The sequence below is a fragment of the Rhinoraja longicauda genome, chromosome 29, assembly GCF_053455715.1.
Source record: "Rhinoraja longicauda isolate Sanriku21f chromosome 29, sRhiLon1.1, whole genome shotgun sequence".
Classification (NCBI taxonomy): domain Eukaryota; kingdom Metazoa; phylum Chordata; class Chondrichthyes; order Rajiformes; family Arhynchobatidae; genus Rhinoraja; species Rhinoraja longicauda.
The window spans coordinates 8492402-8505413 of record NC_135981.1 but is presented as its reverse complement, the minus strand read 5'-3'; the positions used below and the strand labels follow the sequence as shown (position 1 = coordinate 8505413).

Sequence of the window (13012 nt, the reverse complement as noted above, 5' to 3'; positions counted from 1 at the left end):
ATAAGCGAAAAAAAGGGTTATCTATATACACATATATGTGTATATATGGCTGTCTTCTTGTGTCATATATGGCTGTCTAACTGTGATGCTGAATTACTCCAGCATTTTGTGATGCTGAGTTACTCCAGCATTTTGTGAGAGATGCTGCCTGACCTGCTGAGTTACTCCAGCATTTTGTGAAGAGATGCTGCCTGACCTGCTGAGTTACTCCAGCATTTTGTGAATAAATCAAATGGCTGTCTTCTTTATGGACAAAAGAAGAGATTCAAAGACTCCCTTAAAAGCCAGCATGAAGAAATGTGAAATCGACATCGAAAATTGGGAAACCAATTCCAAGGACAGGAAACTCTGGATCAAACATCATCCAAAAAGGAACAGCGACCTTTGAAGCCAACACATGCACAGAATTAGAAGAGAAGTAAACGGAGAGAGAGGCAACAACAACCAAAGCCCGATCTGACATCTGGAATTACCTGCCCTGAATGCCAAAGAACTTTCAAAGCCAGGATTGGACTCTTAAGCCACCTGAGAGTTCATAAAAACAACAGAACGTAGACCATCATCCTCGACATCGAGGGATAGCCACGACACATATGCATTTACACTCACATATATATATACACACTCGTATACAGACACACACACATCCATACACACACATATCCATACACACAAACCGTGCACACACATATTTATATATATATGTGTGTGTAAATATATATATTTATATACACACGCACATAAAACAAACAAAAAATAATAGTGCAAAAAGAAAAAAAATGCCCCCAATTCTATGTAGCTCAGTGTTTATTTGGAGGTTGTAGTGTTCAATGGCCTAATGGCTGTAGGGAAGAAGCTGTTCCTAAACCTGGACATTACAGTTTTCAGCCTCCTATATCTTCTTCCCGATGGCAGAAGTGAAATGATTGTGTGGTCAGGGTGGTCTCTGATGATGCTGGCTGCCTTTTTGAGGTAGTGACTCCTGTAGATCTCTTCGATGGTGAGGAGGTCAGTTCCCATGATGGACTGGGCAGTGTTCACCACTTCTTGCTGCCTTCTTCACTCCTGGGTGTTCAAGATGCCATATCAGAACGTGGTGCTCATTCCAGGCCTCAACATATTCACTTTATTTATCTATATTTCATTATCATCGTTGACAAATTCAATTATTTTCATTTTCATTTATAGAAATATGTGTAAAGTATCAACTTTGATACTCAATAAATGAATATGGTGGATTTTTGCAATTGGGTGCAACTGAATTTGCATAAAGTATTAACCTTGATATTTTACATGTAATCTATTTCAATAAATACAAAAAAAGATTTTGCAATAGGCTGCTACTGGGCAATAAATAACAAGCATTCCGTTTATTTCAACAAATGAAATTCTTGTTATTACAAATTCAGTTGCAGCCTATTGCAAAATACATTATTTTCATTTATTGAAATATTAAGTGTAAGGTAATCACTCTTAATACTTTACATTTATTTCAATAAATGAAAATAATATTGCAATAGGCTCTAACTGGAATTTTAATGGTAACAATAATTTCTGTACATTAGAAATTCTCCATTGTTGCTGCTGATTTTCCTATCTTAGGTGTTTTTTTACCACTGCATTGTCCCCACACACATCTTTAACTACTGTGGTCGCCCACTCTTTTTTAAATAAAAACTAAAAAAGAAAAGTAGATCAGCACATCTGGGGAAAGATAAATAAGATCCACCCTCATTTTAGCCAGCACAGCAGGCTTCTATAACTCACAGATCCAGCATTGTTTCTTCCCCCACCCCCTCCTCAATTTCTCCTCTATTTACATGTCCTCCAGACAGAACAGCCAAATTCGGCATGCCTTCATGTGTCATTACATTTGTGCCATTCACTCTCTTGATCTTCACTCCACTGCAGTGTCTTGTTTTCCCCTTCCTCCTTCTCTGTATCTTAAGTATTTAGTTACTAACTTGTTCTGCTGAAAAGTCATCAGCCTGAAACATTACCTCTGTTTTTCCTTTCACGATACTGCCTGATCTGCAGAATATCACCAGCATTTTCTGGCTTTATTTCTCCATTGCTTATTCTATTTCACATCCACAAACTGGTGAATGCAGTTTGAAAGTCAGTTGATTAAAGCTTAATGCTTTGTGACATTATAAACTTGGGCAGCAGTGGCACAATTGGTAGTTACACCTCACAGCTCCAGTGATCTGGATTCAATCCAGACCTCCAATGCCCGCCCAGTGGAGTTTGCACATTCTCCCAGTGACATGTTTATAATATTCTAAATATTATAAACATAGTTTATTGCTTAATTTTTTTTCTTCACAAAATGCTGGAGTAACTCAGCAAGTCAGCTGCTTAAATTTTTTGGGTGTCTTTGAGAGTTTGTTTTGTCATTTTTGGTTAAAACTGAAAAATTCAAGCCTGACCATTCTTTATTCCCTTTCATGAACTGAATGGCCTTCTAGGTTATTTTATAGGGCAAGTAAGAGTCAACCACTTTGTTGGGGATCTGATGTTGCACATAAGCCAGTCCAGGTAAGAACAATCCACTCTCTGGAGGTTATTAGATAAATAGAGGGTTTTCTATAAAAGATGCATTATGGATATAATTAGTCGGCACCCCTCACTGTACAATATAAATCTTTTATGATTGTAACATCATATTATAAGGCATCTCAAATACAGTAAACCAGATAAGAATCACTTTGTTATAAATGCAGACCCATTGTAAATAAGTTGCATTCTTCTGGACCTAAGCCTGAAATTTACAAGAAACTACTACTGGGCTCAAGTGGTTATGAGCAGCAGTTTCACGGGTTGATTATATTGGCAAGAGCAAGAATTGTTGATGGCCTGAAACTGTTCGGGACTCAATACTTCATTTTAATTTGTATGTAATCTAATTTGGTAATATGATGATGTCAGTGCCTTTGTTACTAAAATTAATGACCTTTCCATTCTTGAAATCAGAATCAATTATAACAGGTCTGCTGACAGGGAACTGCTTGTAATGGTTCCTTAAACTATAGACTCTGTCCTCCATCGTTTACTTGCACGGCATTGATGTCTGATGATCTCATCCTGAATTATTCAACTTAAATACAAAGGTTATCCTGTCCAGCTGTGTGTCACATCTGTCTGTCCCAGCCAAACAAAACTACAGGATACTGCTAAATGAATCATACCCAAAAAATTACATATTGCCAAATTTGACCATTCTGCTTCAGAATCAAATAACAGTTTACTCTGAACTGCTCATGCTACTGTAAATCAGTTGCAGAATGTTGCATCTCTCTTTGGGCTCGCTCAGTTTATACAGGATAGCTGCAGGCTCATCCACTTGCTTGCCACCTGATGAAGACATTTGCCACAGCTGATTCGTCATGAAGCTCGAGGACCAAGACTTCCTTCTTTCTCCCAGCACCAGCAGCTATATGTCCAGTTCATTTGTGGTTTTAGATCCTGGGTTTGATTTCTTAAACATACATATACATCGATTTTGTATTTAGCGTTAATTAATTGTCTGTGAAAACAAGTTATTACATCGAAAAGGACACAGGTGTTAGAGTAACTCAGTGAGTCAGGCAGCATGGAAACCGTGACATTGCAGGTCAGGTCTGAAGAAGGGTGCAGACCAGAAACATCACAAATCCATGTTTTCTAGGGATTCTGCTTGACTTTTTGAGTTACTTCAGTTCTTTTTTGTAAACCAACATCTGCAGTTCCTCATTTCTACTTTTAATACACTAAAAGTCATGTTAGGAATGCAGTCAGGCAGAATGAAGACAGGTTCTTGTGCACAAAAGAGTTGATGAATTAAGCTAGTGATTACGATTTTGAAAACTACATTAAAATTTCTTACCAAATTCATTGCAGTATATTTAGTTCAATTGGTGAAGAAAAGTACTAAATTTATAATCTCAGTTTACTTTCCTCACACTATTTACGTGTGTAATCTTTCACATTTACCGACAGGGACTCAATTCAACAGCACCTCTCATAGTATTGTAATCCTTCCGTATTGCACTGTAGAACTCACTTAGATCCTTGAACTCAAGGGTCTACAGAAAGCCTTGAACCAATAACCTGATGACGCAGATCCAAGTACTATAAATTGGACCAACATGAGGAAGTTTACGATTTAGTGGAAGATAGACACAAAACGCTGGAGTAACTCAGCAGGACAGGCAGCATCTCTGGAGAGAAGGAATGGGTAACGTTTCGTGTCGAGACCCTTCTTCAGATTAAGTGGAGCAGTCAATATCATTGTATATGGTAAAACCTGCAGGGTTTGCATATTTTATCATGTTCTTATAAAAACTGTATATTTCACAGTATTGAGTCCTTGTCCCTTACAATTCGTTTAAGCATCTTTTTGATTATCTGTCTTCAATGTTTCCTGATATAGAGGGCTAACCTCTAACCTACTTGCAGAAATCTAGATAACATGTAGTCAGTGTTGTTGGAAATGGTACATTAGATCATGATTTATTCATTTGATTTTCTTCATATTTAACCTGTTTTGGGGACAAGGTAATGAATCTTGTGCTTACTGTGATTTGGGGCTAATTAAATACTTTATGCCATTTTGTTTCTGTCAGTATAATGTATTCTTGCAAATATGAGACCAGTTTTATGCAGTTTTACCATGTCCCAACACACCTTAATCTCAGTGTGAGCGATTTACATTCACACCCAGTTAGAATTGGGTTTGACTTGTCCAACTTCATTCCATTTAGAATCCTAACAGTCAGAGACATTTGCTAGTCACAGACTTAACAGTTCCAACTCGATAAACAGAGTAAATAAGATTCACTGATGAGTCATTTGTATTGATTATTATAGATGTAGCATTTTGTGTTGAATGATTTTTTTAGATTTTGATATACAGCGCGGGAACAGGCCCTTCGGCCCACCGAGTCCGCGCCGCCCAGCGATCCCCGCACATTAACACTATCCTACACACACTAGGGACAATTTTTACATTTACCCAGTCAATTAACCTACATACCTGTACGTCTTTGGAGTGTGGGAGGAAACCGAAGATCTCGGAGAAAACCCACGCAGGTCACGGGGAGAACGTACAAACTCCGTACAGACGGCGCCCATAGTCAGGATCGAACCTGAGTCTCCGGCGCTGCATTCGCTGTAAGGCAGCAACTCTACCGCTGCACCACCGTGCCGGAAAATGGCTGGACAACGCAGAGGCCTCCACCTCTGAAGAAGGGTCCCGACCCAAAACGTTATCCTCCATGGATGCTACCTGACCCACTAAGTTACTCCAGCATTTTATATTTTACCCTGAACTCATGACAGCTGTGGTATTCAAAATTTGACAAATTAAACATTAGAAATTGTAGGAGCCATTTATGCTTAAATTAATTACTGTTATTGTATTATGGCCATGTTTAATATTTCTAGTTTCTATCTGCCTGTACTTTGGAAGGTGGGATTTGATACATAGAGGGGCGTGTCTACATCTGAGGATATCACAAAATGCTGGAGTAACTCAGCAGGTCAGGCAGCATCTAGGAGAGAGGGAATGGGTGACGTTTCGGGTCGAGACCCTTCTTCAGGTAACAGTCTGAACAGTCACCCATTCCCTCTCTCCTAGATGCTGCCTGACCTGCTGAGTTACTCCAGCATTTTGTGATACCTTCGATTTGTACCAGCATCTGCAGTTATTTTTCTACACTTCCTCTACATCTGAGGAGGCTGGCATTGCCACAGAGATTGGTGGTCAGTTTAGTCTCTGAGGATGGAGAGAAAAGTTTTTACCACACGGTAACAATCGCACGGTATCGACTGTGTTGTTTGAAGAGGAAACAGTTGATAAGAACGACAAGTTATGAATTATTCTTTTGATTTGTGCTACTTTAATAAAGACCAATTAACAGCGTTTGGAAGATTCGTTTTTGCTATCTTAGAGTGCGGTGTGTTGGAAAGCTATATCACCACCACATCCCCGAACAGTAATGGCTATCGAAGTTGGACTTTGAGAAGGTATAGAAACTGCCATTACAGAAATTAAACACAAAATTACGAGATTGTTGTCAAACCCAAAGACAAATGTGGCAAGATCAGCCATATCCTTTGTCAGTTTGGTACCTTAGCTTAAATTCCAATTAAAAAAACGACTGGTCAACTTCAATGCAAGATTGATCCTGAGTGATTCCATTTGATTGTTTTAAAATGTTAGAGGGCTGAATCATTGCAGCATTGCTTTTAGTAAATAATTTTAACATTGATTGCCCATAAACAATGTGTTGGTGAAAATGGTTGACTTGAATATTTTAGAAAGCAAAACTTAAATGGGAGCATCACATGCTACCGCGCCAAGCCTGAAGTGGTTCTACTTTGAAACGTCTGTAAACCTCAAAAGGGTTTATAATCACAATTTACACTTTTTAAAGTGCATTATGCATCATAGATATGTCTAATTACTTACCATTAATAATTCAGTGATAAAACAAGAGTAAAATTAGCAACTAGTGAATAGCACGGACCTTTGCAACCAGAACTTACCGGGCGGTGGTCAGAAAAGAACGGTAGGGCAGAGTTGCTAATATTTTTCTGCTCGAATTGGATGAAAAAACAGGAAATAAAACAAAAACAAAAATGTGAACATTGTGGCAGATCCAATATTGTTCACACCGTAGATGCCAATGTTGAAGGGAATATGGACCAAACGCAGACAGTTGGGCCAAAAGGCCTATTTTCATACTGTATCACTCTATGAATCTCTCAGTAGCATGTGAACAAAGCAGACGACATCATGTTACATGAATACTGACTTTTATTAAATATCAGAATACTATACAAAGTAATAAAAATATTATTCACACTTTCTTATAAAGACCTAGATGAAAAACATCTGCAGAGAAGGGCAGTTGGCGTACAAGATCCTTTTGCTGCCAGATGCTAAATTAACTCTTATTTACAATACATGACAATATGTTCAAACGCACAAATGCACTCGTCCCCAATGCAAATAATTCTTCAATAGTTCATATCACAACTGATAGACTGGTATAAAATTCAAAATGTCCACTCTGGCACATATTCAGATTTCACCAAAATAGATTTGGAATTCGTACCTCTAATAGCCACTATAAAAATAGTGCAGTAGTTTGACCCTGGGTTATCCTGAACTTGCCCATGTTTGCTATTTTTGAACTGGTATTGTTTATTGCATCAGCACCAGTCAATCACCTATTACCATTTGATAAGATACATATTGGAAGTGGAAGGATGCTCCAAAGTTAAACCAAAAATACTGTCCTTTACCATTGTTACATTTTTGACAATCCGGAACCCATCAAAATACTATTAAAACCACCTTCCATAACATAATTACCAGCATTCAAAATCTATAAAATTCAAGGCTTTGACTATCTTGTACAAGGTATCAGAGTAGTATAGTAAAACAATATTTTAAAATGTTTAACAAAAACCTGATTGCAGCAATTCAACTTTTTCCACTGGCACCCCCATAGCATTTAAACAACTTGACACCAAACAAAATATTCTGATAGTTTCATGGTAGCTTGTGAATGCAATTCAACAAACAGCCTTCAGTAATCGATAGTCAAAAAGCAGCTGATTGTACACGTGATCCTTGCTTCTGCAGGAACTTAGCAATGGCAGGCTTAAATGCTACAAATACTAATGTTATGTTCGTAATTTAAATTTTAAGTCTATCTTTTTAAAAAAAAGTAGTCGAGTTTTTGCATCTGGTTTTCAATGAAAGGCTCTAATCCATGTTTTCCTTTCGCTTTCCCTTAGATTGTAACAGACTGGTGTCAGCTTGTAAGTATTTTAAAAGTGCAACCTTAGCTTTTTTCCCCTACAATTTAGTGCGAGAGAGAGCTTAATACTTAAATCCCGATTTTTTAAAAAAATGGTACATTTTCTATTAGCGCCAATTGTGGACCATTCTCAATTGATCACACTGGTAGACAATCCCATGTGGGCTCCTGACCACAAACACTTCAGGAAACTCTTCTCAATGTAGGCCGATGTATTTAAAATCAAATATATGGCAGATTTCATCCAAAGATTAGTATTCTAGGTTTAAAGTCAAACTGAAAGGTAATAACATATTCACAATTACACTACAGCAGGCCATTAAGGGTGAAAGCTGAAATTGATTCATTTGTTTCCCCCCCCCTCCAAAAAAAACCTAATGTTCCCTCTTTTGAACTGGCCTAAAAGCACAAACCTCTTGTGGCTGTCTAGTTAGAGAGCTATGCAAATAAGACATTCCCTGCCTCCGTTTTCTCGCTAAGGAGTTCCCCACACAAACTAATTGAATCGGTAGGTTGAGTGGATGACAACCACTTTTGTCCTGGACACCAGTGAGGAAACCAATACTTTTTATCCTCTAAAGCAAATGTTTCTAACCTCTTGACCATAACAGTATATAGCATCAGCATTTTCTGGATCACCCTCGCTAAGTTCAGTTGTGGTAGCATTTTCCCAGTCAGCTAATATAAAGGCTCATATAGATTTTTGCCAAATTGCACCAAATCAAACAACTACAATTTTGGGAATTAGGAATTTTGCTTGGAAGTTTTTATTTTACAATTGATGGCTCTTTAGCAAGGACTGGTTTAAAACTACCATTCTTAAAGACAAAGGTTCAGCAATCTATATACAATCCCATACAAGGAATCCCCTGTTCATGCTTATCTTTGATCCCTTGCTCTGGTATTCTTCCGTATATTATTGCTTAAAATCATGATTCACAGTGCTATTGATTTTAGTAGTCCTGACAGGCAGCAAGGAGGGCAAACTGTATGTACGAACGAGCCTGTACTTCAAGTTTGTAGCAAGTAAATTACAAGATTATAAAAGTCAGGTACATCACTACCATCTAGTAAAAATAAAAACAATTAGAACATCGTACCGCATTTTTTCAATCAGTCAAATTACAATATACTCTGAAGGGTAGTATAGGTAAGACAACCAGAGACTTTTTTTTAAAAAGGCAAATTTACAGGAAAATTGCATGATTGCTGAAGTTACAGTATTCCAACTATTAACATCCTGATTTGTTTTTGTAGGTTTAAAAAAATAAATCACATTCTGAGATTCCCTACTTCTTGGATAATTTTAATTATCCAGCCTCACTTGTCCTCAATTAACACACGGGCCTCTGAATTACATAACACTTTACATATTTTAGAAAATGTATCCAGAAGCCAACTTTTTAAATCAAACATTCATGAGTTGTTTCAAAACTCACCCTTACTAGTGTTTCACATTCTCCCTAGTGACTTTTTCATGTACAACACTGAACACTTGAGACCAAGAACAAAAAATAAATAAAATAATCTGCCAAAAAAAAGCAATTAAAATGCACAGTAAGACCAGCACTGTTTCTTGAGGGGCTTCTGTACCATATAGACCATTTTTCCAAGTATCTCAGAAAAGGATCCCTAATCCTACCACGTTGGGGCATCAAATGCTCTGATATTAGTTTTTACCAATTGTTTCCATTGTAATTTGCAAAACACATTTCGTGCAAATATCATTCAAACTGCGTACCTTCATTAGTCTACCTACACTACAATATTTACAAGTTATACTCTGATAACAGTTTGGTCAATGGACAGTGAAATACGCTCCCCAACTAAATGTCTACAATATCAAAACCGCCATAATTTAATATGGCAGCCAAAGAATCAAAAATATTGTCTGAGAAAATGGGATCTTTAAGCAGTAAACAAAAAAAGCAGGCTTTCTATTCGAAGCACTGCAAATATTTAATGAGATACCTCAGCAACCACACAGCTGCTTCACTCACAAATATCCCAATTATAATAAAATGTCCACGCTCAGAGTATGATAGGTGCAGGGTACATTGTCTGAGCAACACGATGTGTCCTTTCTGCAGTCGGTTGTCACAGTAGCTTTTCCTTTCTCACTTGCTGCCGTGCTGTGTTTAGTACTTGTTAATGCCAAAGATTCTGACTCCGTGAAGTTGAGGGAGTTTTGGGATGAGGACGCTCATCAGCGAAATCGTATTTATAACAAAATGTAACTTGTCGTATTTTGTGTAAAAACTGGTAAGGAAATACCTTTTTGGGAAAAAAAAAGAAGATAAAATGCGTAAGAACCTTCCCAAAGAATCTGCAGCATTTTCATTACACAGCCAAAAGTAAGATTCACAGGTTTTTAGGGTGAAGGTGTTCTAACAGTACAAAGATGCCAAATTTTAATACTCATGGGTGATAATTTTGAGAAATTCCTTGCTTACATTTTTGGATACTGTACATAAATTTAAATTAGGACAGGCAATGAAACAATTTTCTAGTCCTTCATGTCCCTTTATTTCCAAGAAGTATTTTGTGACACAGTTAAGTGGGTGATAACATCTTCCTTTAGCTCACCGTGTCCAAACATTGTCCTGTGAGAACCAGCTTCAAGAGCTTGTGATCCACCACCATTCTACCAACAACTAGAGAGCAGTCCTGAGTTATTGTCTACCTCACTGAAGACCCTCAGACTACCTTTGATCGGATTTTACCTTGCACTAAACGTTATTCACGTTATTCCTTTTATCATGCATTGTCTTTCCGCTGACTGGTTAGCATGCAACAAAAGCTATTCACTATCTCTGAGTCCCTGGCCAATTCCTCAAGACAATCCTACTCTTCATAATAGTCCAACCTATTCATTCACCCACCAATTTCTCTGGTAAAGGCGATTTTGAGATAGGAACCCCAATGTTATTTTGTCCGAGCTGAAGTTGGTAAGCTCATGATGTATACAGCTTAACTTCACGCAAGGTTGACTTCCCGAACTGGAAACATAGAAAATAGGTGCAGGAGTAGGCCATTCGGCCCTTCGAGCCAGCATTGCCATTCAATATGATCATGGCTGATCATCCAAAATCAGTCCCCTGTACCTGCTTTCTCCCCATATCCCTTGATTCCATTAGCCCTAAGAGCTAGGTTGACATTCTGAAGGGTCTCGACATTCTGAAGGGTCTCACCCATTCCTTCTCTCCAGAGATGCTGCCTGACCCGCTGAGTTACTCCAGCATTTTGTGTCTACCTTCGATTTAAACCAGCATTTACAGTTTTCTTTCCCACAGCCCTAAGAGCTGCATCTAACTCACTCTTGAAAACATCCTGGCCTCCACTGCCTTCTGAGTCAGAGAAATCCACAGATTCACAACTCTGGGTGAAAACGTTTTTCCTCATCTCAGTCCGAAATGGCCTACCCCTTATTCTTAAACTGTGACCCCTGATTTTGGACTCCCCCAACATCGGGAACATTTTTCCTACATCTAGCCTGTCCAATCCTTTAAGAATTTTATATGTTTCTATAAGATCCATTTAGAACATTTAAGAGAAACTATAAGCACATTTGGAATCATGTTGCGGAGAATGGGAAAGTAGGGAAACTCTTAGTTTTTCCAGAAATTACACATCAGTTACAAAGTTACATTGAAAGGAAGACAAACTTGCAAATTACAGATTGGTCACAATTCCACGAGCTGACTCGATCTTCAAAGGTTACGTCACAGACTCACAAGATAATGGGCGTGATGGTGAGGAATTTGCGCGAGGCTGTAAACTGCACTCCATAATCCATCTGCTCCCAGTGCGTTAGCAGCCGTGCCTTTCCTTGGTCTGGAGTTTCAAATGGGGTTCCCTTTACCGTATGCAGAAATATATACATGCCCTGGGGGCAGAAGGGAAAAGACTTAAATACGCATACAATTAGTTTTCTTACTTCATTACTTCCCCGAATCCTACACGCAGCAAATACTGGAATGGAGACAAACTGAAATGACAGAGCACCAACACAAGGGTGGCATTTGAAGCAAGTAGGATACTCCTTTACCATACTGCATATCCATAAATGAACACCACGTTATCAATTAAGTGTTACAATTTTCATTTTTCCAACTCAGTACAACCTTTAAACAAACATCTTCTTTAGCCCAAAACATATGGTATAATTGGATGGATAGCATGCAGAACAAGCATTTCACTGTATAATCGGTACACGCGACAGTAAAGTCACAATTAAACAAAATGCTGGAGGAATTCAGCGGGTCAAGCAGTGTCTGTGGAAGGAACGGATAAATGATGTTTCAGGTCAGGACCCTTCAGACCGATGGAGCAAGGGTGAGAGAATTAGAGAGGTGGGAGTCTTTCTCATGAAGGGAGCAAGGGACTGAGCACACAACCCCGAGGGGAACCAGTGTTGAGGGTCCGGGTATAGGAAATGTCATGACCTATTTAACCACCAGAGGTTTGTCAATAAAGAAGTCAAGAAGAACGTTGCAGACAGGGGCCCCAAGACTAAGGTCCAGAGTTTTAGGGATGAAATTATTCAGGATTAACCACAGATAGCATCCAAGGTTAAACATGGGTCACTGGCTATGCTACTGTGCTACAATTACAATTGAGGAGCTCTCAACTGGAGCTTACGCAGGCTGGGCAGAGGGTGCAATTATTCCACACAGCCAGAGAGAGTCACTGCTCTTGGTCATGACTGCGTTGCGGACTAAACAAGAACACTGCATCTGGAGCAGTTTAGTGGCATAATGTTCACTGGCTGGTAGAGCACCTGGTATTGTGGCTGGAAAAATAAACTTGGCAGCAGGCAATGCCACCAACTATAAATGCAGTTGAAAGAAAAGGGTTGGGTGAGTAATGTTGACTGTCCATACTCTTTCTGTATTCTTGGTCTTGCCTCATGGCATTTTCCTAATGACATGTGGTCATCCCCGGCCTCGCACCCACCATTTCATCCTTCTGCAAACCTCTGTACACCGACACCCTCCTGTATTTACTGCTTCATATGCTAACAGACTTGCATCATAGGCTAGTGAGCAATGTTTTAGAAGGAACTGCAAAGTACCTCATAATATAATTATTTGGCAGAAAAATTGTGCACACAATGCAAAAACTACATAGGCATTCTTTGTGGTGCTCAATGACAACAAGTTAGAACTCGAGATCATTGTTCTTACATAATCTAAACGACA

The 13012-nt window shown here is 38.7% G+C and overlaps 1 protein-coding gene across 2 annotated transcripts in view; it reads right to left on the bottom strand.

The window, feature by feature from the left end:
• Window positions 1–6815: 6815 nt before the first annotated feature.
• LOC144607623 (ORM1-like protein 3) overlaps window positions 6816–13012 on the bottom strand; it is a 39464-nt gene continuing 33267 nt past the window's right edge. For both annotated transcript variants that reach the window (XM_078424569.1, XM_078424568.1), the window contains exons 3-4: window positions 11546–11697; window positions 6816–10085 (exon numbers count right to left, since the gene is read on the bottom strand). In XM_078424569.1, the coding sequence (XP_078280695.1) occupies window positions 9950–10085; window positions 11546–11697 (288 nt within the window). In that variant the 3' untranslated portion in view covers window positions 6816–9949. The remainder of the gene's footprint in view (window positions 10086–11545; window positions 11698–13012) is intronic.